This window comes from Lissotriton helveticus, chromosome 1_1 (assembly GCF_964261635.1).
Source record: "Lissotriton helveticus chromosome 1_1, aLisHel1.1, whole genome shotgun sequence".
NCBI lineage: Eukaryota > Metazoa > Chordata > Amphibia > Caudata > Salamandridae > Lissotriton > Lissotriton helveticus.
In genome coordinates this window covers 1,993,807,875-1,993,834,358 of record NC_136057.1, presented here as the reverse complement: position 1 = coordinate 1,993,834,358, position 26,484 = coordinate 1,993,807,875, and the positions used below count along the sequence as shown (strand labels likewise).

General features: G+C 42.6%; 1 protein-coding gene across 2 annotated transcripts in view; it reads left to right on the top strand.

The window, feature by feature from the left end:
- The window catches only part of SHLD1 (shieldin complex subunit 1), a 55,491-nt gene extending 43,894 nt beyond the window's left edge, over positions 1-11,597 (top strand). For both annotated transcript variants that reach the window (XM_078644320.1, XM_078644327.1), the window contains exon 2: positions 10,231-11,597. In XM_078644320.1, the coding sequence (XP_078500446.1) occupies positions 10,448-11,143 (696 nt within the window). In that variant the 5' untranslated portion in view covers positions 10,231-10,447 and the 3' untranslated portion in view covers positions 11,144-11,597. The remainder of the gene's footprint in view (positions 1-10,230) is intronic.
- The last annotated feature ends 14,887 nt before the right edge of the window (positions 11,598-26,484 follow it).

The window sequence follows — 26,484 nt, the reverse complement described above, 5'->3', positions numbered from 1 at the left end:
TGAGCTGGGGATCCGTATGTGAGTCTACTGTCACCTCAACATCCTGTGGTCAGGGATGTGGCATTACTATAGCCCCACTCCCAGGACATACTGTTTGAGGTCAAGGACAACAAGTTTCCAGTTTCATTTTGTCATTGGGACAAGTAGGCCCAACCCCCTGCAGCGCAAACCCTTTGGCTGCCAGTTTAAAGTATCACATTGTGGATCAAAGAAGGGCTTTGTCTGCAGTTAAGATAATATTTGTGTTCATATGTTAATGTTGTCCCCGTTCGAACTTGCATTTATGGTTCATTACCACAATGCCTTTCTTATTAGGGTGAGCGCTCCTAGGAAATGTTGTAACCAATGACTACACGTCTAAGCTAACAGTGGTTTCAGTGTAAAATTGTGTAAATACGTTAGCAAAGTTTAACAATATGATGCTACATACATTGCTCCCAGAATGCTCTCTAATTAGATGCAAATATCTGTAGAAGCTTGAAAGCAAGATTGATGATCCTTTGCTTTCAAAATAAAATGTTCGTAAAAAGATGCAACTAGGAAAAAAGACTTTTTACTAAACTAAAATGAAATATTGGGTGACATTTCTTTGAAGCATCATTTGTAAAATATGTTGATGCATGCTAGAATTTCCCAAAAATATTCTTAATGGAAAATCAGTGCAACCAGTTTCAACAAGATAATGAGAAACATGAAAATAAATAAGCACTGGCAAAGCCATTAGGTCTGCTATTAGTGACCAGCCTTTTGGGTTTGTCAATGCATATCTTGTTTTGATATTATTGTAAAACTGTGTGGGAGCTGCTAGGTCCTCACCACCCTAAACATTGGCAAAAACAATAATATTTTGGTCTTGAAAAGCCCACATGAACACAGTAGTTCCTGAAACTTAACAAAACTATTTTGTGTGCAGAGCGGAAGCCAGTCGATGGGTGGATGGATAGATGGACTTTTAATAAAAACAAAAGGTCTTGTTTAACTCCAGACCTAAATACGGGCGCTATTAACCCCTTCCATGCTGCCGTCGGCCATGGCTGACGGCAGCACTACCTGCCCAGTGCTGCCGTCAGCCAATGGCCGACGTGGCCCCGCCCGTTTTGTGGAAGTGCCGCACTTCCGCAAAATCGCGGGCGCATGAAACCGGTTAAAGAAAGTAACACATTTTCACCCATGCTCTATGTCCTTGCATTAGTGCAGATTTAAGGCTGTCATGAATTTACACAAGCAGGCCAGGAAATCGTACTCCTAGAAAATATTTCTGAACTGCTTTTTAGCACGAGCAAATATGCAGGTATAGATTTGCTCATGCGATAATCTGTTGAGCGTTTCCAAGTTCACTTTTCCTCCAACCACTTTTTCCCCAATCCTGGAAGAAGTTTTACTTCTACCATTATCAGGAGTAAATTTACAACCTTTCTCAGGATGGGAAAAGATTAGAGAAGAGCTGGTGAAAACTGCTAAAACATGCAGTTTAGTAGGTTTACTCAGACTCAAAAAGGCATTCAAACCCGGGAACTGACTTAATGCAACCTCCAGCCTCAGTATGCAGATCTATGGAAAGGTGATAGAATAATAAAATTGCTAGAGTTCAAATCCTACTATTGTATGAGCCCTAGCATAATCAAAAAGACTAATATCAGAACGTTTACATAATGTGATTGTTGCCATAATTTGTCCCTGCACTACGTGGCACCGAAGGGACTAGTGAATTTTATTTACAGGACAAGTAGATTTATGAAGCAACCTCTCCCATGGACAAGTAGATAGTTTATTACATTCCACACCCTTGTGTGGGTAATGGGCTGATTGTTTCATTTGTCTGAGCCCATGGCCAGATGCGCTATATAAATAAAAGCGTTTAATGTAAAATAACATAAGAATTCAATGCAGCAATCTTGGGGGCGGGCAGGAAGTTTTGTGCAGGGGTGGGGTGGACGGTAAATGAGGGCACTGAAGTGCAAATTATGGGGGCCTGCGAGCAGTGTTGTGGGAGGGGTGGGGGGGCACTGGGGGATTGAGGGACACAACCAAAGGAGTGTTGTGGGAGGGGTGATGGGGAGGCACAGGTAGGTAAAGCGAAGCCAAGACGATGATGCCACGGAAGTTTCATTGCACAAGTAAACAGAACAGTTAACGAGCAAAGAGGCAGGGTCACTAAAAAAAAAAAAGTTCCAAGTATAAATAACCTGAACAGTAAGAACACATGTAAGAGGGCCAGTTCTCATGGTAGGATACAGTATTCCAAAAAAAACACCAATGAAAAGCCAGCATTTCTAAAAGACAGTAAGAGGAACCAATGAAAAAGAGGGGTGTTTTTTGAAGTCAATATCCAAGATACATGTCTCTTCAAAAGAGCTCATGCAGTGCAGGCTCTGCCTATGCGAGACCTAAAAAATAGAGTTACCGGTCTGATTCGAATGTACAAAACCATTGGAATTTACCAGCAATTGTATACAACATACATAACACACCCCATTACCCATTCATTGCCATGAATAAGAAACAAAACACCCATTTTAGAATACTGCAGGGAAAAATGTCCTCATTAGGAAGAGCAAAACATGTTGGACGACAAGAGTTGAGGCATGTGTTGCACATGCATATTTTTTTTATATTAATATCGGTTATAATATCAGATGACATTGAAAATATAGTGTACATATTTAGGTAGAGTTCTGCAAAATTCAAAAAGTCCCTACAATGCCACCGAACATTTGAATGATTTTCCGATGTATTTAAAAATAAAAAATGCTACTGCCAACCCGAGCATGAGCAAGGGAGAGGGACAGGCTGGCAGACCCCCCCCCCCCCACACACACACACACACACACACACACACATGATCTGCCTTTGTAACCTCTGCATTGTGGTTTTCTTTCTTTTCAGCACGAATGAAGGCACAGAGGTGGCTTGTTAGTATCTTAGAAAATCTGTGAATCATGTGGTGTGGCACATGTAAGACTGAGCTGTGAAAAATTAAAAGTACGGATTGGAGCTGTCCAGGTTGCATCCACTTGTTGTGATAATGACCCTGACCTGCGCATCTCAACACAGTGGATAGGATTGTCCTCCATAAGACAACAAGATAAGGGAATACTGAGAGAGCCGCCGAAGACTCTGTGGCCCGCACCCCGAAGGAGCAAAGACCCACCAACATTAGCCAGTTGACGTAACTTGAGAAAAAGAGACAGTTATGATGCAGACACACCCTTAAAGTCCCTGCCCAGGCAATGTCCATCTAACAAATGTTAGGAGGTTATAAACTTGGCAATTATAGCGATTTGTTAGTGCAGAGAGCACTGGTGGGAGCAAACTGAGAACACAGGCGCTTCCTTCACATTTAATTTACTGGTGTTAGTGACACCATTACGTACAGTGCTCCAGAATGCGAGCAGATCATAGAAGCAAGTGCTACAGAATCACAGCAAAAGTATTTTCATTAGAACTGTGAGGTGCTGCCGACTTGGGGTAATAGAAGCCTCATGGTGAGTGAACTTTGCGAGAATCTTCCTCAGCCAGAGAAGATGCAGCAGGAGTTAGGCAGGAGGGATTCTTGGCGAAACTAAATACGAAGAGTCGAATTAAAGAACTTTGTGTACAGTCTGAGATAAAAGCACAGTATTTGCGAAGAGGTGCAAGAAGCCAAACGAGGCAGTCATCATAGTGCGCAGTTGAGAAGAATGCAGATACCGCTCCGACAGACATATTGCCTAGTCACTGCCACCACAACACTGTCAAAATTGCGCAAACTTACGATTAAAAAAAGCGGTTCTAATGTCTTCTTTATTTTGACTGGCCGATTATGCCATGTCTTTGGGGTGGCATGAATTGCTAAGGTGAAATGAACCCTATTCTCAGTCCTCAAAACAATACAAACATTTGCAATGCAATAGGTCTTGACCTATTGGCGTTGCATTATTGTCAGTAATGCAAGACCTATTACATTGCAAAAGGAGCATTTGGTCCGAAAACAGTGGTAGTCAGAAGCCCTAGACCGGGGATATTGATCGTCTACAGAGCTCAAGGATTTGGCATTTTAGGTCAGGGCTGAAAATCTTGCTCTTAGCTTGCCACATTTGTGGTGCATTCAAAGTCCAAGGTCTGGTTCTTTCCCCTTGTTTTGTTTTGCCAGGAATGCTATGAACTACACCAACCGCATGCAGCAACAAACTTTAACTAAACCATTTTGACGAGCAATTAAAATGGAATTTTTAGTTGCTTTAGATACCATGTCCCTGTCTTGCACCTAATATTTTGTTTTTCTTTGCAGTTTTAAAAGCAAAAATTAAAAAAGTGTAAGACTGAGACATGTAGTCTAAGAAAAAGAAAAATTCCAGTTTAATTTCTTGTCAAAATGCTTTCGTTAAAGTCTGACCTCAGTCTTTGAATGCACAGCAAAGGTGGCAAGATAAGAGGAATATTTACAGCCCTGTTTACAACAGAGCTCTGTAACCCACAGCACTGGTCTCGAGTGCCCCATCTGAAAGAAAGAAATAGTGCTTACAAGCTCTGATTAACAATACATGTAACAGGGGTAGTCCTTGGAAAGGGGCAGAGCTTTTAAAGCCCATATCCTGAATACAGCATGTCTCGCAGAGGCAGCGCTAGCGCTGCCTAGGCGAGACCTAAAAAGTGGACATGGAGCCTGAATCATTCCGGAACCAATTAGGCATTCACCAATCTGCGTATCTTGCTTTTCGTACCCCTGTGACGCCAATCTGTGTGTTTCCTTGTGTGCATTTTGGGGGCAGAGGGTCTGCGCATCTGTTTTTGAGTTCCAGTGTATTTGTACGTTTTTGTATGCTCTGGTGACTATTTCCAAGATCTGTTTGCATAGATGCCTTGATATATCTATAGATGGGTAGCTGTATCTGCTTATGTGAGCGTGGTTATCTAGGCGTTTTGTGCTGCTTATTTGCTATAGGTGAGTGCTTGCATGAACGTTTTTGGTTTGTGCAGGCACTATGCAAAAGCCAAGCCACTTTGAGTTGCCCCTGCTTGTTTAACTTTATTTCCCTTTCCTGCCTGCAATGTGGGTAATGGTTTGTCAAATCATTACATGTTGCAAGTCTCACTGAGCTAATTTAATCACGATTACCCATTGTTTTTTGGATATTATTCAAGATCCTACTTTACAGGCTGGTTCCCAGGGCCGTCTATTACAAACAACCTTTTGCTGCTTCGTGGAGAATTCAATTTTTTTTGTTTTCGCCTCCATAGCGCTTCTGAAATCGCTTGTATTAAAATAAAATAAAAGGGACTTAGAGCCCGCCCATTACTTACCAAAGTTTGCTTCCCAGGGGCTTCTACATCACTTTACTTACCCATTGGCTGGCTCCCACATGGGTCTCCTTTGCTTGATTCTTATTGGGCATTGCATCCTCCTCGCCTCAGTCTTCTGCCTGTGGTTCAGTCTTCATCCATGCCATGGAGCCTGGGCCAAGTACTGCTTCTGGTGTCCAGTGTCCTTCCACTGGCCACAGGCTCCTGTGGGTACTCTTTTCTAACTTTTCAGCATGCACTCTTAGAAGAGTGTATGCCTCTGCAGTCCCTCTCCTTCACCGTAGCATTGCCCACTCTCCCTTTTCTTCTCCTCTTGCCTTCTCTGGCATTCTCGTAGCGCGGCACCCAGAGTCAGCAGCGCGCTTCTCTCCAGTTTTGTATCACTTACCTGCACGGCTACCACCCAATGATTCAGCAAGTAGTGGAGCGCTCTGCTTTGACAGAGGTGTACTCTGCTTGCACCAGGTGTACATGCTGTGCACAAGTGGCGCAGTCTAGCGGTTCACACGAATGCACAGCCTGATTTCTTCATCCGAGCCAAGGACCAGCTCCAGATGCTCCAGACTGTGCTTACAGTCCCCTTTGGACAGTGTCTTTGTTCATGACAGCTGCACCTCTGTGCTGTGTACCAGCAAATCTCTCTTGATGTGTCCAGTTCTCTGCGTTATGTGCTCATGCTCTGTGATTGCATCCAGTCCTAATGGTGCCCTGTGCTGGTCCGCTGCGGAGTGACTCAGCCTTCCTGACTTTCCAAAGTTCTATTCTATGCTATTTGCCCTGTCTTTCTTGGTGCTGTATTCCCTTTCTGCCTGGTTGCCATGGGAGGATTATTCCTTTCGGTACAGTCTTGTTCTTGCGTGTGTCAGAGCACATAAGTTTCACAGGGTTATGTTCAAGTAGCATATCCAGTCCAGGCTTTTGATTTGCATTCTGGGACGAGTAGTCCTATACAGTGCTTAATTTGAGCCAGTGATTTCCAGAGCTCGCACCAGCACTTAATTGTCAAGACCACCGCTTGTGACAACATGCCACAAGGTGGTGCTGTCTCATCTACAGTTGACCAGAACAACACTTAATATTTTATTCAATATACATTAACCGTGACTATTGCCTGCTGCCCATGACATTTTTATAGCTATGGGAGCTTGAAATAGTCCGAATTGTCACACTTGTAGAAGTGTGATTGTTAGTTGTGTTAATATCATTGGCAGCATGACAGGGGCAATGTGTGGTGCAAGCTGAGTGGCCTCCTGATAAGAGCCCTGGCAATTATTCTTTTACAAATTAAGCACTGCAGGCTATTCATCCTATTATACAATCTAGAATCTAGACAAACGACCACCGAATGTAAAACACATAACCTGGCCTGGGTAAGCTACTCGTGGACCTCAGAATCTTGAGAGCATGTGTGTAAGTATGCATCACCTCAGCCTTGCTGCTCTTTTGTTTTGTTCCGGCCTCGTCAGTCTCTGGCTCGTGCCCTCTGTAGGTGCAGAAGACCCTCCATTAGTTTTAGTTAAATATATTGGGTTTGGGTATGCCCCCAGCCCAACGGTTTGGGGTTGCCTCACAGACCTTCATTTTTCCCTCTTGAGAAAACAGGTGCCCATCGGCTTAACAACCAGCTGAAATTCTTACACAGGCTGTAACTAGTGCACAGAAAATATAAAAGTGACGGAACCAAGCAAAGCAATACACCCCAAACATTACCAGCTACTTAAAGGGACATGCACACCGCAGATACACCACAAAGACACACATACAGATGTGTAAATACAGTCACATCCCATACAGAAACACAAAGTTACTAATCAGAGATGTATTGAGAAGAGATTAGCAATGAAGAGCACACAGACCACTATAACCGCATACATGCTTACATACATTAAGGCATATGCATTCCCATCAACTTTGAGGTAAACACACATACAGGCAAGCATGGCCAGAGACAATTGTACACAATCACCTTGACACATACTCACTGATATGCAGACACCATAACGATAAACACGCATACAGGCATACACAAGTATCCCTTCTAAAAGAGACACAATCTTCCTCCAACACTGCCCCTCTAGGCTTTGTAATGGACCCCTACCCACCCCATCACAGAGGGCTTGAATAAAGTGACCCTGCATCTTGGCCTGCTACTATTGTAACAAATGGGGGAGGAGTGGATACTCTGAAACAGTGGGGGTGGCACAAATATTTTTGTCAGACCCAAACCTTCAGCAAGTCTTCTCACTGCATTTTGAACTCACCATCTAGAAAATTCCCAGGTTTGCAGGTCACTGCCAAGAAACAGGTCCCAATGAGAAGCGTCTCAAATTACTGAATTGCACCCCTAAAATACACATCATGCACACTCCTGGTCCTATTGCCCTGCACATTAGGGAACACCAGCTTCCTTCTCCATGAATCCTCAGCAGCTGCAAAGTAGTGACAGAGCAGCTGTGCAAAATGGCTGAAAATAAAATGATGCAATGGTGCAGTCCGTGCTCCCAGCATCATACCACCTTTTTATCCTGTTCTTTGAGCTGTTTTGCACAGCAGCCCTTGTCAGTGTAAACCAATAAAGTCACTAAAGTAACCTGAGCTCAAATCCCTGTTGCTATGGCATAAAGCAGACAGAGTTACTTAGAGCCAATGTTTACAGTATTTGTGGAATACCAAAACCATAATAAAATCAAAACACAAGAAAACTCCCAAACAAGTTTAGAGAATATTTAAATAAAAAAATGACAGCAAACCAATGAAAGTCCAATAAGGGAAGAGACATGAACTTTTAAAGGTTAAATACAAAAATAGGGCCAAAAAGCATTAGGCGCCAACCGAGATCTTCTGATTGCACTTGACTGGTACCTAGGCACAAGTAAAGGCTGAACGCGAAGGAGCCATGGTTGGCTCTAGAACCCAGGTTCAAACGGGTTGTAAAGTTTTGCCTTTGTAATTAATCTCTGAAATGAAAGTCAAAAATACTCAGCGGGTATAGACAGAAGGCTGTGGCTGAAGATGGCTCCACGTCGTCAGACATCCATTGGACGAGGTCTCAGTGAAGCTCATTGACTCTTTTGGCACCTCACCAGGTTAAGATTTCTACCTTCAGACTTAGGCACTTTTATGGAGCACAGATCCTTCCAGTGGGACAAAGCTTCAGGCTGGAGCCGAAGAGGGTACCACAAGGCTGAGTCCCTTCTCTGCAAGATGTCGCAGAATCTGATTACCTGCTATGGAAAAACTCCAAACATGATCAACAAAAATCTTTGGCCCAACGGCAAGATACCTTCTTCGGATCCCCTGGGCAAATTGGTCCAGGTCCTCTGTAGGTGTTGGGGGGGGGAGGGGAGGGGCAGGGCAGGAAGGGTTTAAGAATTGCTCTAGCAGAGGCCAGCAGCAGGGTCCAGGGCAGGTCCAGTTGGAACTTGTCAGCTCAGCAGCAGTAGCAGAAAAAGACTCTTGTAGCGTATTGTGTCCCTGTAACTTGAACATGAGGTCTGCCTTCTTTGACCTTGGTATACACACTTCTTTGTCCTTGGTACAAGAGGCTCTCTTCTCATCAGACATCCGGTCCAGTACTCTTATGTTTTTCCACAGGTCTATTAAGTGTAGTGAGGAGGGTATGATGGGTTCTACATTTATGCTTCCCAACAGCGTGTGGGTTTAGGCGACTCCTGGTTCCTCCCTAACCAATTGACAATTGTTCCCAGTGGTAACCTTACCCACTTTTTCATCATTAGCCACCCTGCCTGAGGAACAGAAATCCTCTCCACACCTTTATCTGAGCTCAGGGAGCAAGTCCATACCTCATCTATGGGGCTATTCAGCTTCTGGGTAACAGTTGGATGTCGTGCAAATTGGCCTCCCGAGGCTTTAGTCGGGGGAAAAGGTAACTCTAAAATGAACTTTTACAAAATATTTGTTAAAAATCTGACTTCACCAGTGAATTGGGCTTGTGATAAGTATTGTAAAAAGTTCAAGAATTACATTTGTAAGTGTCTCCTAGCTGGAGATAATATTATATTTAATATTGTATCTCAATTCTTTCCTGTGGAAAAGACAACCCTGCTACAGCATGAATACCATTTTGTGTCTTTTTGCGGTAAGGACATGTTTAACATAAAATTCTTACATGTCCTACTTTTAAATGCCATGCCCCCTGGCTTATGGGCAGTAATGGCTACTTAGGGCGACTTAGGAAGGTTTAAGCCTGTCATAAGGTTTTTTTTTAATAGGTTGAATTTTCTGTTTAAAACTGCTCAGCCAGGCTACAGAGGATAGGCCTGCAGTCATATTTACAAGGTCACTCTAGTGAATGAACAATGGGTGCTTTAATCCACTTGTGAAATTTCACTGACTGAACTTGGGTATAATTTTGTATCATATACTAGGGACTCGTAGGTACGTTCAATATAACATTGAGAGGTGTACCAATTTCATCATGTTTAAAAGGGGGGGAACACAGTACTGCAGAAGCAGGTGGCTTGCCACGAGCTCCTACTAAGTTTGAGATGTCAGCCCTTGGTGCTGTAGAACTGTAAGTGTGCTGATGAGTGAGCAGTCTTTCACATTGTGAAAAATAGTTGGGTATAAAGACTATCAGCGCATGTTAGCTGCACAGATTGAAACAGGGCTGCTGTTCTTTTGCCTTTGGAATTTGCCGGGAAGATTGATAAACGTTTGCGAAAACCATGTTATTGTACCACTGTTTATAGGTATCTTTGCCATCTGTGTTATTAGGCTTAATTTGGAAGCGCCAAGCTTCTTGACTAATGCCAGCGTTGATATTTTAAAAAATCATATAATTCATTAAGCGCACATACACCAACATTCTAAAGAATGTCGATATTGTGATTTTTGCTCACTACCTATAAATATTAGTTATGAAACACGTTTAATCTTTGTTTTGGTTTGTCATCTTGAATTAAGTTTAATGTTTTTGTTTTATAGGAGCAGGTGGAGCTGAAAGATACAGTTTGAGATAAAAACCTGAGCTTTCATCCGAAGCCCCCATTTTAAGAAGGTTTGATGATTGAGCAAGTACAGTCCAGGATGTTCAATGCGCAACGATTCGTTGAGGCTCAGACTATTAACATGCTGTTCAGAATGATAATTTGAATGCAAACCCAAAACTCCTCATTGATTCTCACTTTTTTTTATCAGTTACATGATGGAAGGAAATGAAACCAGCCCAAGCCAGCTATCGGAACTGAGCAATGTGCTTGACCTATCATTCACCTATGGCCGAAAAGCAGCCATGGTTCCAAAACCCAATAATTACAGAAGGACAAATGAGGTGGCTGGTTTTGGACCCTTGTTTGAGTCTCCTTCATTTTCAATGCAAGTGAATGGTAACTCCACGTCTTCTCAACAAAGCAACACTGAAGTTAGTGATGATCATTTTAATGAATTGCAGTCTAAAATCAACGATCACCTGATTGGGGACACTTATCAGACTAGTTTCTGCAGTTATGACAAAAAAGTGTTTTCCACTGGCGATGAAGAAAGTAGTAGCGTCAACCCAAGCATGAGGAATTCATTAGATACATTCTATAATGAACACTGCCAGAAGAACCCGGCGGATGGGGATCAGTATTCAAAATCTGTTTTAAATTTCCTCTCTTCAAGAATTTCAGACCTCAAAAATGGAAATGCAAATAAATACGGTTTACGCAGTTTCCAAATGGCCCACATTATTTTAAATAGGGATGGGTGTGAAGTCTTCAAAAGGTCTTCTAAAACTGCCAATTTTTCACCTCTGGCTAACCCAGTAATGCCATTCGAAAGTGAAAACATTACACCTGGACTTTCAAAACATGTACTCACTGTCTTACTTAACGAACACAATAACCTCTCAGTTTAAACATTGCTTGCTGGAGGATTAATATGTGAAGGGTGTTCAGTGTTGGTCCACAATTGGCGGACCATACCAAATGTTTGGGGTGTCCACATCGTATAACTATACATGCAATGAATTTAAATGTAGAACTTAACGTAGTGATTATCCTGAATTTTGAGTTGATCCAGCCATTGGACTCCCTTACAAAACCCTCTGTTGTGTCAACCTAAAAAACATCACCAATAGTATTTCTGCACAAATAGAAGGTGAATGTTTACAGAATCCTAGCTGCAAGTTTTTGCAGATGTATAGATGCTTTACAGAAATGGATGCAATTATTTTTATTGGGTCTCGGAAGATATGATTAGATAATATGCAATTTCTATGAACTTGTCTTAATGTTGACTATTCGTTAATCAATTTTTATCTGTAAGTGGGAATTTTCTATCATTAAATTCCCTATGAGATTACATAAAAATGTGACTTTTACCTCTTTTTTAGTTCTATCAAACCTAAATATACCTTCTGATATCTTACCTGGGACTGTTGTAGTACAGGAATGCACTGTCCAAAATCATGTTAAATACCTTTTCCAATTAGAAGCTTCCATTGCTCACTTCCTGTTTCAACATGCACCTGCTCCTAAACATCAATAGTACTTTTCTTACCAGATTGTACAAAGAAAGCATTTTCATTAACATACACAGTGGCCTAAACCACCATATACAGCACATAACTGGCTACTGGAACTTCGATACAATAGTTTAGAGAGATGGTAAACAACCATCGTCAAAGTCAATAAGTTTGTTTCTTTGTTAGTAGAAGTGTTGTTAATATTTTGATTGTTTTTGCCCCCGCACTTCGAGAAAAACAAATCTCATGCTAAAGAACAATCCTGAGCTACAATAAAATGAAAGCTGGAAGTAGGAGGCTATTTGCTTAATAGCCCATGTTAGTTAAGCTTTAAACTCAAAGAGCAAAGAGGAGTGCTTGGGAAGCTAAATACAGGCCTGCCTGGTGGCAGCTGGGTCCCACCATCTTGCAACAAGAAATTCTGGGTAATTGTAGATTAAGGCAAAGAGGAAGTGCTGCAAAAGGGGTTGGTGGGACTGTGAAAACCTTCTTAGAATTCAGGAAAATAATTCCTCCAATCACTGGCTAATGCACAGGATAAATCTGGCACCTGCACCACTGACTTCTCAGACCATTCCTTGACCTGGGGGAACTCCAAAAAGAAGGCAACCCTGACTCCAGCTGGAAGAAGAGGATTCACACAAGGACACCTGAATCCTGCTTGTACTTAAGGACTGGACCTGTCCTCCAAGCCTCATGTGGTTTGCCTCCTGTTTACCTGCTTCAGGGACACAAAAAGCCGGACTCTTCACTCCAAGACGCCCAGTTGGCTAAAGACGCTAGAACCTGCAGAATACTTGGCTGGAAAGGGAACTGGTGCCCAGAAGCCTGCCCTGAGGAGCCAAGTGCTGCAGGACTGACCAGAAGATACTTTCCCTGCAGTTGGAAAAAATATGCCTAACTTAAATCTTGGCATGTGGGAAATTTATGGCAACAGCGATCCCTCCTCACCAACATTATTGTCTGCCCACCCAATTTAAGTTTGGGTGTACCATAGTTTGACGATTGCGAAGACTACTCCGTCTAAGCCATGGCCAAACTTCTCTGACAGCCTGAAATAAGGGCTGCCTTAGTGAATGAATAAATAAATTAACTAAACTTATTTCGATAGTACACAACGGTTACTCAAAAGAGTGTCCTGGTGCTGATACAGAGAGGCAGAAGGGAAAGACCATGGACAACACTGCTAAGTTTTGAAAAGCCACGTTTTCAGAAGTTTCTTAAAAACTGAAATCTCAGAGATGGAGCGTAAGTGGATTGGGAGTCTGTTCCAGGCCTGGGCCCTTAAATCAAAGGATCTGCTACCCATCCAAGCCAAACGTACTTTAGGAGTACAAGCACGCTGGGAAGAAGAAGAGCTTAGGGTACGGGCTGGGGTGTAACGGATATCTCTTCTAGTAAGGTAGCCAGCTCCTTTCCCATGGAAAGCCTTAAAAAAGACAATAAGCACTTTAAATTTGATCCTCTCCTTCAATCTCAGCCAATGCCGTGATTTAAGAAGGGGAGCCATCGAGGACCTGGGTTTGGGTTGGAGGATCGCCCTACCTGAGGCATTTTGTATTACCTGTAAGCGCTGTACAAGATAAGAGGGAAGTCCAAGATACAACACATTTGCGTAGTCCAGTCTTGATGTCACCAAGGCCTGGACCACTATTTTCCTTGACTCTAGAGTCAACAGAGGAAGACATTTTTTCAACATAAGCTGGATGCCGAAGCAAGAGCCCACTAAGGCTTCAACCTGGGATTTCATGGACCAGGTGTTATCCATCAATACTCCCAGGTTCCCAACAATTGACTGCTCGGTGTGCAGTGTCGAATATTCTGCAGGCGACCAATCGTTCCAATTACTGACTGTAAGTTGGCCAAAAAAAACATTCTCAGATTTATCCGAGTTGCATTTAAGCTGATTAGCCTTAAACCACTGAAAAACCTTAGAGAGACACATCCTCATACTAGCACCATTGAAATCCGATCCTTTTTCGCAGGTAAAGATCAGTTGCGTGTCATATATCATATTTATTTATTTTTTTGATTAATTAAAATCTTACAAAAAGGCAGATAAAACTTTACCAAATTAAAATTATAAAACAATTGCATGACACAGTTGCGTGTCATCCGCATAGGATATAATCTTTGCACCATTTGTCTCTGCTATATTCACGAGGGGGAACAGATCCAGATTGAAAAGAGAGGGGCTGAGAATGGAGCCCTGGGGAACTCCAACCCCCATGGCTGGCATAGGGGCTGAAAAAGAGGGAAGCCATACCTCTTGAACTCGGTCCTGCAGGAAAGAGTCCAGCCAGGATAATACTGTCACGCCGACTCCCAGATTCCTCAATCTGTCAATTAGTCGCTCGTGCAGGACAGTATCAAATGCTGCTGACAGATCAAGCAATATCAGGACAGCCCTTCCACCCTGATCCAGTATCCTATGTACTCTGTTACTTTCAATAGGACAGTCTCAGTGCTAAAGTTTGCCCAAAAGCCCGATTGTGAAGGGTGCAACAAATTATAGCTCTCTGCATGGCTTGAAATAACTTTATTAACATGTTGTTCCAGAACTTTAGAAAGAGCGGGAAGGAGAGATATCGGCCTGTACGTGGCTGGATCGGCATGATTGATAGAGGGTTTTTTTCTTTTTTAGGAGTTGAAGGATTTTGGCCTGTTTCCAGCTGAGTGGCACCTTACACAAAGAGAGAGAGGAGTTCAATACTGAGTTAACTGTGGCGTTGATAGTATGTGCATGGGAGGCAAGAAGTTTAGCCGGGCAGTCGTCACTAAGATGGAGAAGCGAGTCGTCTAATGGTATTTTAGGAAACTACATCGGCTTGGGTGTCCGCCAGGAATCGGTCTTATGAGACAAAGATTGGTCTGACACTATGTTCACTTCTGTATATTCAAGGAAAGATTGTTGAATTAAGGTAATCTTATTATGGAGGGACCGGGCAACCTGCTGGGTCCATTCCGCAGATTGAGGGGATTCTTTCTTTGTTGCCTCATGAGAGTTGAAAGATTTCACAATATTAAAAATGTCTTTCCCTTTATTTAGAGCTGTATCTGTCTTTACTTTTAGATAGTTCATCTTAGCCTCTTTTACCAAAAGGTAATGGGATTTCTGGGCAATCTTATACATTTTCCTATCCTCCGATAGGTAATGTTTGTGCAGTTTTCTTTCTAAAACCCCGCAGGTCCTTTTTCTTGCTCTTAATGGTTCGTTAAACCAAGGAGCGTACAGGAGGGCCCTCCTAGAGGTCCGTGAGGACAGAGGAGGGCCTTTTCGAGGTTCGACTTAAGCCAGCATTCTAGGGTAGTGATATCACATCTAAATCACTGCCCAGTGTAGGAACTGATGATTCCAAGACCTCACTCAATGAAGGCAAAGAGGTATTTGTGTACTGTCTAAGTAGGCCTAGAGGTATCCCAAAGTCTGAATTAGGTATCTTAAAGTTAATGAGAAAATGGTACGACCAAATGATAGGAAGTGGCAGATCAGTTTTTAGTTCTGTGATACAGAATATCTGATCGAGAGTATGTCCCAAATTATGGGTGGGAGTAGTTATGAACCGTGTCATATTGCACGCCGCCGTGATCTCAAACAGGGTGATGGTATTAGGATTGGTGTGTTTGTCCATGTGTAGATTAAAATCACCCAGAAGAAGGAACTGATCATGCTTAATTGCAAGGGGGGGGTGATGATATCGTTTAGTGAAGGCAAGAAATTGCCAGAAGCTCCAGGGGGTCTATACATCAGAATCCCCGTTAGACATTTCTGGGGAGATAAGAAACAGTGTAAGGCTAAGTATTCAGCTACCTCAATTGGCTCGAGCTGGAGAGGGACACAGTCCAATTCATCTTTCATGATAATGGCCACACCACCTCCCTTCCTATTTGGGCGGTCCTTCCTTATAATTTTATATCCCAGAGGAATAGCTGCCGCTATAGAAGGGTTAGAGGTCTCCGATAGCCATGTTTCAGTTAAAAACAAGAAGTCTGGCTCCTCATCTACCAGTAAATCAAAAATTTGGACAGCGTGTTTGTGCAGTGAGCGAACATTTAGTAAAATAACTTTAAACTGATTTGCTCAACGAGGCCCCTTGGCTAAGAGAGGGGGGCCCAGGAGCTCGGCTGAAGGCTGGAGAGGCATCCAGCTGCACCGAGGGCTTTTAGTCTTAACCCATGTCTCCATGTTAGTGGATGACAGGGCGATTTAAGGTTCAGCAGTTCCTCACAGCTGTAATGGAGCGTATGCTTCCTACCTGGACTGAAATTGGCAGCATGTCCTGCACCGGCTGCCTCCGGAACGCTGACGGGCGCAGACCGGCTTGCCTTCGGCGTGCGTGTGCGCTGCTCGCCCGTTCTGCCATATCTTATTTAGGCGTTGGAATGCGAAGGCTAGTCTGCACACCCCGCCGGAAGTGAGGGAAGAGCTGAAGTAGGTGAAAAGCCCCCGACAGCCCTCCGTACAGTCGGCAATACAGCCGTGACGGAACTGGGCTAGAGGCAAAGGCGAGAGCAGAGAAGCAAGTAAAATGACCAATAAAGTAAATAAACGTTTCAAATAGTAGCAGATTAAAAGAGTTTCAAAAGTGCAAGAAAGTAATAAAAGCCTATCGGGGGTAGCAGCGTGCATACCAAATTATCCCTGAGTATGTAGGTTTCTCGGGGACCGAGTGCAACCAAGCAGTGTCGGGTCCTATCTTAGGCTTGGTTATATGTCCGCCTGCCTAACATACTGCCGTTTTTCAACGCCCGTCACCACCAGAAAAAACCTGGAGGTAGAAAGCATTGGAAAGTGCTTTTTTTTTTTAATCATCAAAATAAAATCCTGATTTAGGTTTTTCTTTCTGAAGAAAAAAAAAAGTATGTTTGACATACGGCTCCATCATGTTAACGGCGCTGTACGGCAAATTTTAAATGCATTGGCAGGAACCGCCATGACTGCTGGTCCTTTTCAATGTTAGAAATGTTCGTTGAGCCAGTGGAACTTTCTAAATCTGGTTGCTGGCACCTCCGTCAGGGCCGCAGAGGAATTTACTCTGTTGCCCTGATGAAGATTTAAATCAGGTTGTCAGCTTGAAGGTAAAAACTTTGATCGGGAAGCCTGCTTGGTTTCGTCTGACCTCCACTCCATCGCTGTCGGCCTAAAATTGTGCTTAGATCCTGGTTGACCGCCTGCTGCTGTTTCGTCCATAATGCTTCTTTTTAGGTGCTTTTTGACTCAAACTTTGAAAATCCATATCTCCAGTTCCAATTAACCTCTTTTTACTATCTTGGTGTCTTTTGCTTATTGGATATCGCTCCATTTTTCTAAATTGGCTGAGGAAACTTTATTGTATTGAGTCCTTAACTTTGAAATTGTTGATACTTGAACCTAGGATACACTTCTGTGGAGATTGCCTGTGACTTATGTCATAGCTAATACAGGTTGCGCAAAGGTTTTCTCAGAAATGTGTTTTGACTTAACCAAAATGGGTTTGAGTTGTTAGGATTACCCCCTCCCAAATTAAAAACCCCATTTCTGACAGGGGCTTAATACTAGGAGAGATTATTGTCACAGACAGCAATTGAAATTAATTCTATGGTTCATTTCCAGTGGAAGCTGAATCTGTAAAATTCTGATATATGGCTCCATTTACAAAGTGTAAAGTGCGGGGGAGAACGGGCACTCTTGCCTGGTGCCTTGTTTGATATAAGTTCTAGAATTGTTAATGCCATTAATGCAAATAGTAGCTTTTTGGGAGCAGTATAAAGTCTGCACTCAATGAACATATGAAGGATACAAACCCCAAAGTGCTTTACTCCTCCCACATGAACCGCATTGAAAAACTGGCAGCGTAGGATAGAGGTTTATGGGCTCTAAAAATCCACTCGCCCTCTCACATTTGTGAGCCAGATTCAATTAGGTTGAGCTATATTTAGGTACTACTCGCCCTTTCTGGTGAGTAGGAAAGAAGACTGGCATTTGACCTCTGTCTCTGAAAGCAGAAAAAATGTGACAAGATAGCAAGATTTAATGGCATCTTTATTTCTCACAAAGTGAATGAGCAAAAAGAAATGCCTTTAAATCTTGCTAACTTGTCACATTTGCTCCGCTTCCAGAAACTGCGGTCAAGTGCATTTCAGTTAGGTAGAGTACGTTTCTTAGGCTACTAGACCTGCCAGACTTCTAAAAATTAAATGATTTGTCGAGCCCTGGTTCTGGTAGAGTCCTTGTGCTATCGAGCAGGCCTACTGGAAGGTGGTATCTTTGCCTGGTATAAAACATTGTTGCGTTTCAGATGTTTGAGAATAATTGTATTCATTTTGATTGCTAAAATGTTGGCAAATATTTTAGAATCGGAGTTCAGGAGAGAAATAGGCCCAGAAGACTTTCAACCAGTTTGATATTGTATTTTTTTTTAAAGAAGAGAGCAATTACTGGTTAGGACCAGGAATCTAGGAATACATTATGTAATCTCAATTCTGTTAGAACTTCTGAGTAATGTGAAGATATTGCTTCAGTTAGATGCTTATAGTTCTAAGTTGGTAAGCTATCTGGTCTAGCAGCCTTACCTGCAGCTGGTTACATTATAGATAATTTAATATCCTATATCGTAAAATTGGTGCCCAAAACAAGATTATCATTGTTACTTCTAATAGGAAGATATTTGAAAAAATTGTGGTAATTCTTAGTTTTAGCTCTGTCTGTCTCGTTATCATTGGTATATAGATTTGCTGAAATTCTTGCAGAATCATAATTTGACTGAGTAGTCTGTAGTGTTTCTGCCATAATTATTGCAATATTATTAGGGTTTGCACATTGTTTCTTTGAACGTATATGCAAGTAGTTTTCCCAATTTCCCGTTTCCCAAAAAATACTTTTATAAGTAAAGGTAGCTTTTGAAGTTTTGGTACTGTGTACATATATGATGTGGCATTTAAGAGTCAAATTGTGCAATTATTGAATACCTGTAGCATAGGTGTTAGAATATTGAATTCCTATGTTATAGTTTCTTTATCAAGCCAATTTGCTTTGGATATTGCATACAAACAAGATTGCTTGATGCCTGTAGCAAAGGCTTTTATTACCTCACAAATGTGCTGTGATGAAGTAGTCCATTGTTCAGTTTTAATGAGATCTGAGGCTTCTTTTTTAAGATCGTTAACATAATCTTTCCTTTGAAGAATAAAATGTGGCAAGGTACAATCATTTGTAGGAATGTTGTTGTTATCATCACGGCATAAAAAAAATTCCAAGCATTCAGGGTAGAGTAAATGGAGAATGTCAGTCTTGCTTTCTTCAAAGACGGGCACACTAATAAAAAAAAAATCAATATGTGAGTACTGATTGTGAAACACTGAATCAAACGTATATACTTTTTTTTTTTTGTTTGTTTTTTTGAAAACCTTTATTATACAGAAAGTGCTCACAGATACGGGCCTACAACCCATCGGGCCGGCCACCACACTTAAAGAAACATATCGGGCAGTACAGAAGCTCCAGCAGGATATCACAGCAATCCATACGGGAAGCAAAGGCGAAAAGCCACAGAGCAACCACCACGAGCAGGATGAGAGAAGGTTGATTTTATAATAGAAGAAAGGGTATAGCAGAATAAAGGCAATCAGTAAAGTCCAGAGGGCCGTGGCGGGCCGCGAGCAAGCAGAAGTACAAAACACAGGAAAATTCAAAAAGAACAGTTACATTTTGGCAAAGGCAGAACGTGAGTCCCACAGTAATAAGCAATTGCAACCGCTGCCCAGCGCCCACCCACCACTACGAGAACACACAATGATACACAGAACTGAAAATAGGCTTGCAAAACAAAGAGCCCTCCGCTACAACAACCCAGGGGAGGAAAGAAAAAAAGGGGAGGGGGGAAAAAGGGAAAGGACATCGGGAAAAAAAGGGGGGGAAGAAAGAAGGCAGCATCACTGCATGCGCCCCATGGCTAACGAAGCACTCAAAAATAGACCGGCACATGGAACTAGTGGTAACAGGAGTAATGAATGCGTAGTAAACCGTGACGGCAGGAAGACCAGAAGGCCCATGCTAGCAAAAACACCCCAGGGGGCCCACATGCCGACACCGCGTCCCGAAAAAAGGGGATACATAAGAGCCATAGAACCAAAAAAAGGAAAAAAGGGGATCAAACGTATATACTTGATTTAGAGGATGACAATGCAATTGCACCCTAAACTTGGAATTTATCGATCAGATTTCGTAGCTGCCACCTTTTGTCAGTGTTTGTCATAGAAAGTCTTATCTATGAAGAAGACATTGTCATTACAAGTAATTGGATTTCTGTAACCAGTCAGGCAAAAACGTTTACCTTAGTATAAAATCAATTACATCAAATGATATGAGACCTGGATTAATGGATGTTTTTGTACCTCAGAGAGGTACAATTGTGCCCTCTGGCCCGCCTCAGAAATGTCCCAATTCTTTAAATCCAGAAAAGCATTAGTTTACAATAATGCTACAAAATGTTCAGTGTTTGATCCCTCAGCATCCTTCGTGATACCAAAAATATTAAGTGATTCCGAAGCCCTAGATTTTTCAAATCTTCTATTTTATTAGAAAAGCCTTGAAAATATTTTTGGATAGTTTTTTAATCTCCCATAAGTCTTTGAGACTCTAATATTCTTGGTAATAGCTTGTTGCTAAATGTGGGAGAGGACATTTTAAAAAGTTAAATTAGTTGCAAATGGTTTCTCTGAGTAATGCTTTGACTCTATAGGTTGATTAAGTCAATTAAAGCACTCAGATTTATGCACTCTTGCTCCAGGTTTGTTGTAATGCGGTCTAATGCTTTTTTTCTTCACATTTTTTTAGGCCCCCTGTTTGGCAAATTCATATTAGATATTTGTGTTTCATCTAAACTTTTTTTATGTTTTGTTGACTTAAAATTGTTTCGGCTTAAGTTTTGAGGTCAGAATCACCTCTTAAATCTAAATTATGACCAGATTTTGTAAGGGCTTTTATCTGTCATAAAAACCTATTGACAGAAGTGTAGTGTTCAGTTGAACATTCCATTCCTGTGAATGAATCACATTAAGGCTTGTTGCTGATGCAATTAATTGCCTCACTGTTACTGGGCCCACACTTAGTGATGAATATTTCAGCATCTGTTGATACAATAGGTTACTCTTCAGTCTGCGCAAGTAAACAGGTGTTGCTGCTTTGGTGAACTCCTAACACACAGCTCTTGCAATGTTTATCATGCTAGTATTTTTAGTTAGTAGGCCAGAAGAAGGGAAATGTCTGAGGTAGATGCTGAGCATTTTCAAATTCTACAATACATGATGAAACATGCATATCACCCACCTCGTTCATCTCACTTACTTGTTGTCACTGTTTTGGTTGCTCCTGTAGGGTGTTCCATATCGATTATATTAATTTCATCAGCAAGGCCATTTGAATGATTTGTGGTCGTCTCATCAAGTTCAGAAACTTAGGTGACACTACATCTGTCAACAGGCCTATTTAGGATTCTACAGCGCCAACATTAGCCCTTCCTCCTACCTCGGTAAGACTCCTTAAACTCCTTAGCCTCTTTTCATTCTTCAGTAAGGAGTCTCCACCTGAGACATCTCCAGCGCCTCTTGGCCTCCCAAGGTCCTCTGCTGCACTAGTAATCACTGACATCTCTGTCAGTGTCCAGGGGGCTTACTGAGGCTGGATATAACCGTGTGTGAGCAACTCCACTGCTTGCTGGGAGGCTTGGTCCATCGTTCTCTCCGTTCTGCTGCTGAATTCACAGAAATCCCTAATTGCCTTTGCTGTCACCATGGTCGAAGTGGAGCCCCGCTTATGGCTATTTGCATTCTGGAAGAGGCCCTCCATTGGACCAAAACCTCCAGATAGAGCTTCTCCAGATGGTTGTTTGATGCTGCAGTGGAGCTGGTCCTGGTCCTTGCCATGGTACAGGGGGGTCTTGAAAGTTGTGGCGGGCAAGCTAGCAAACCAAAGCATGTAGAATGAGATAGGAAATCTACAGCTGCTGGCATCCACTGACCTCCGTGTCTGTGATCACATCTGTGATTCCCAGTCACCACCTGTGCCCAGCCCTTCTTGTGCCCCACCACTCCTCTTCTGTGGCCTACTGAATGACCGAAGTACCGGAAGACACCCGCCTTCCATACTTGAAAGGCCTTCCACACCACCAAGTTTAGATGAAATATGTATGGAATCTGAGTGTATTACTTTCCCTATGCTATGTGTTACTGTTGCTCATTGATCTGTTCAGTTCAAACATGGACGTGACCGGCGGTGTACAGCAACAACAACGCTCAAGTAGCTGTTCCAAAATTGGCCTCTATGCTACTAGAATCAGCAATCCTAAGGAAAGCAGTTATACATCTGCATTTTACAGGCTGTTGTATCAGCAACGTAAAAGAGGTAATCTACTGTACTTCAGTTACAAGCTACATCTCATGTCATCATATCTGCAGTAATACAAACAAACGACTTTTTTCGGGACACAAAAATCTAAAGGGAACCCATAAAGGACCATGTAGCCAACCACGAACTGCCATGGCCTTAACAAGCAGCTCATCTAAACCATGAAAAACATATGAACATCAAAGGCTGAAAGGGGGTGAACCACAGCCTATGTTCTTTGTACTTCTTACTATATTTTTTGAAGTCACGGTGACAAGTTTTGTTTTTTTAGCCAGTAAAGCTGTTCTACAGAAGATTTCATTTTATCAGTCGGATATGCCAACGGCCATGAGCTCAAGTAATGTAAAACACAAGCAGAACATGTATTTCTCTTTCCAATTTAGCTAACTTTTAGAGGTGTGGCACACAAAGCTATGATAATCTTGCCAAGTTAAAGTGCAAAAAAAGAGCACAGTTCCCACCTATCCTCACACCTCCATCCTCTAGCTCTGTCCAACTGCTACCATAAAAAAGTGCTTGACTTGCACACTATGTTTCTTTTCTTAATAAAGGAATATGTGCGCAGTTTTACACGCTAAATGCCCCTTTCTAGAAAAGATGTACAGGTTGATAAGAAATTATAGAAGCGTGCAGTATGAGTGCTATATGACAATAAAAGTTAGTATATTTTAGTACAAGGTATACTCCTGTGTGATTCCCTTTTTATATTTCAATTCTTTATTGGATTTTCTGGTACATAACAGTAACCATGCAATGCAATTCAGCCGATTATATGCTGTACGCTATACATGCTATATAGCCTAGAACACAATAAGATAAGGAGAGAGAAGAGAGAAAATTAGAAAAGTATAAAGTATAAAGATTTACCTTGCCCTGTGTTTCCATATTTGACATAAGCAACCACAAGGAGATGATGGACGGAGCGTTGAAACTTTTCAGACACTCACCCCCAGTCACAGATCTGGCTTCAAGCCATCATCATTCTTTAGCTCACTTCTCCACCTCAGTTCGGACCCAGCTATATGCAAATTAGTCTGACCCTGTACCTCATTGGAACAGTCCAGCCCGAATTGTCAAGCTAGGTCTTCCCAGAACCGGAAACAAGCATGATGGATTCATGGGTGGATTCAACCCAGATCTGTGACTAGGGGTGAATGTCTGAAAAGTTTCAGCACTCCATCCATCATCTCCTTGTGTTTGCTCCATATTTGACCTAAAACACCTATCATATTCTGTATTCCTTTTGGAAGTCAGTACGCAATCTAATGATATGTGTTTTCATATGGGATTCGCTCTATAAGTGGTCCTACATCTATTTATAAATTCTAGATGGGCGAATGTACAAAGGATCTGGAAGTACTACTAATCCGTTCCATCCCTATCCCTGATGTCACAAATTTCGAACGGCGGCTCCACATACCTGAGAGCCCTGGTCACTTCCAACCTTTTTAGGTCTCGTCCTTTTCCATTGCGAAGCAATGGGAAATGGGGGAGAATTCATGTGCTCCATCGGATAGTCAAACCACCGCTTTTCTCCGTGGCGTTTTCTTCGAGTGCACGTACAGGCACGCGCATTTGGCCCATACACTTTCATGGCCATCTGTTCCTGATGGCCCTCCCCCAGCACAGAGCGCGCATCAGCACAGAGCGCGCATCACGGCCGCACAGCACATCAAAGGGCTTCTCCCAGCGTGTGCTGTGCGGCTTCTCCTCCCCTAATTATGTGGCCGGCCGTACTTGTTATTCCACGCAGACGTGCTTGCAGCCTCCTCCCCCGCCAAACGGGCTTGTACACCATTATTCGCTTCGTACAACTTCCTGGGTGCTTGTCTACTTTTGCACATGCACTGAGAGAGCATCAGTGCATGTGTCTGCAGTCTCCTTCATCCCTGCACTCCTCCTGGTCTCCAACTCTGCGTTGTTTTGATTCACGCCAATCCTTCTCCTGCTGTCTATTGCATTTTGATCCACACTCAACAGCGGACCCTTCGCCCCCCCTTTCGTCTTCAAAATCGATCTGTCCTCTGACCTTGATTACTATCTGCTTACCATTTCATCCGTCTCTCCCCGCTGCCTCACTGCTTCCTCCACCCTGCCCTCCCACACTCCTCACTGCTCAGTCAGGCTCTTTTAATCCTTGTGCCTTTCTCCTAGCCTTCCTTCTGGATATTGTTGTTGTGATCTTCTTTGGTTAATTTGCTGCTGCAAGACTCGTTTGCTATTTCTTGTTTCCGTCAGACGGCATCATAGCCCTTTTTTTGCTCTCTATGGTTATGCTTATTTTGTAGAATTTTTCCAAGTTGCCTCTGACTTTGTTTTCTACGGTTTATTGCAAATATCTGTTTGGTAGCGAGCTTGTTTACAGTTTATTTATAGCGCGAGCCTAGGGCACTGCAACGTTTTACAACAGAACCGGTTTACATTAACATTATTTCCTGGGCACAAACAGAGTACGTGTTTTGCCCAAAATCACATGCTGCTGAGCCGAAGTCGGGATTCGAACCTTTGTGCACTAGTGATTCAAAGTCGGCAGCTACATTTACTGGCCCACACTGGTGTGGGAAGTGTGTCCCCCTTTCTTGAACTATGGCCGCTTTCGTATTGGGGAGGAAAATAAATGCAGACTTCCGTCTCCACAAGTTTTTGAAGGGCAGCATCGTAACAGGCTGCGTTTTATTCTCGGCTGCCCCTTTAGAATTCCTTGACGTTTTTTAGCTCCTGCGGTTTGCTGGAGGTTTCTGATCTTTGCATCTGCATCTCCAGCAGGTCACACGGGCACTGTTCAGGCGAGTTCATTGCTCCAGCCCACCCCGAAGGAGGCCAGGCTGCAGTAGACTATTGCAACACTGTGGTGAAGGTGGAAGGACGCCGAGACATAAAACTTTGGGAGTGCAATAGGATTAGCAAAGTGAGCAGAAATTAATTTACAGCGAGGCTGGGATTCTAATAACACTGATCACGCACAGGGGATTACGAGCTTTATTGAAAACTCGATACTGAATTTCAGCTCATTAAGGCTAACTGAGTTTTCATCAGCGGTGGAAGAAACGAAAAGCATGGGACCTGTGATACTAGCTGCAAAGGGGACAGGGTTAGATATATGGCTAAAAGCAACAACATCTTTTTTAACTTATTTTGTTAGCCTTTCACCTACAGTTAACTGATGTGAAATATAATGCACACATCTTAAATGAATAAGCATTGGCATAGCCAATAGGTCTCGCCTTTGGGACCTTATAAGTGTTTAGCCATGCAACTCTTGATGTTGTTGCACCAAGGATATTGTGCTGGATAACTAAACATTTATAAGGTCCCAAAGGCGAGACCTATTGGCTATGCCAATGCTTGTTCTTTCATGCTGCTGAATCGTTTCTTGTCCCAGCCTCTCACTCATTGTCTATCTTATTGTCCTTACTGTATTGTTGCAGATGGGCACATAGGCGATCCTGCTTTGTTGGATGTAATAGTCTCCACGGTTCAACCATGGCATTATCCTGAATGATGACTCTTAGTATGCATTGGTCCCTATCATGCCTAAATGTTGGTTTCCCGGATCAGTCAAGAGTAGCATCACTTGTGAGATGGCAGTCCCCACCTAGGGCAACTTTTGTCTTGCCAAGGTTAGCAGTCAAACAATGTCTGAGAGTCTGTTTTATCAGTCACTGGGGTGTATACAGAGCCTGAAAAAATAGGGTGGGGGAGGGTCAGAAGGGCAATTTTAACGACCAAGGCAACTTAGGCCCCTATACTAGCAAAAACAAACGGAAGAAGCCCGGTCAAAGTTTGTATACAGAGCCTGCCATGGTGTGCATGGCTGTATTTTAAGTTTAGAAAAGGTGTATGTGACCGTATCATCGGACCAGGTGCAAAGCACTCTGACCAATAAGGACTTGTGGAACAATATTGCTACACCTCCCTTTCTGTGACGCAGAGGAGTGTCTCGAGGTAGAGTTGTACCTTTTAAGTTTGTCACTTTGCCCAGCCGTGAAATGTGTCTCTTGCAACAAGGATGTGTCCGGTTTCTTGTCACCTAGAAAAGCCTGAACATTTTTACGCTTGATATAATGCATCATTCCACTGATATTGATATTGTGGGAGAGTACTACTAATGATTTCTTGATCATCGAAGCTGAACCCAATAAATGGAAACTGGATCTACCTGGTTGGTGTTATGTCCTTTTTTGTATGGGGAGATTAGACTGTTTCTGGGGGATATGTTAAGACCAGCTGTGGAGGTTTGGTCTGGGATTTGGTTGACTTCCCTGTAAATTGGACATCAATCTTAATAAGATGACAAAACAAGAGGGCAGATCCCACACCCTTGTGTAAAGTCGGGTATGGAGCAAGG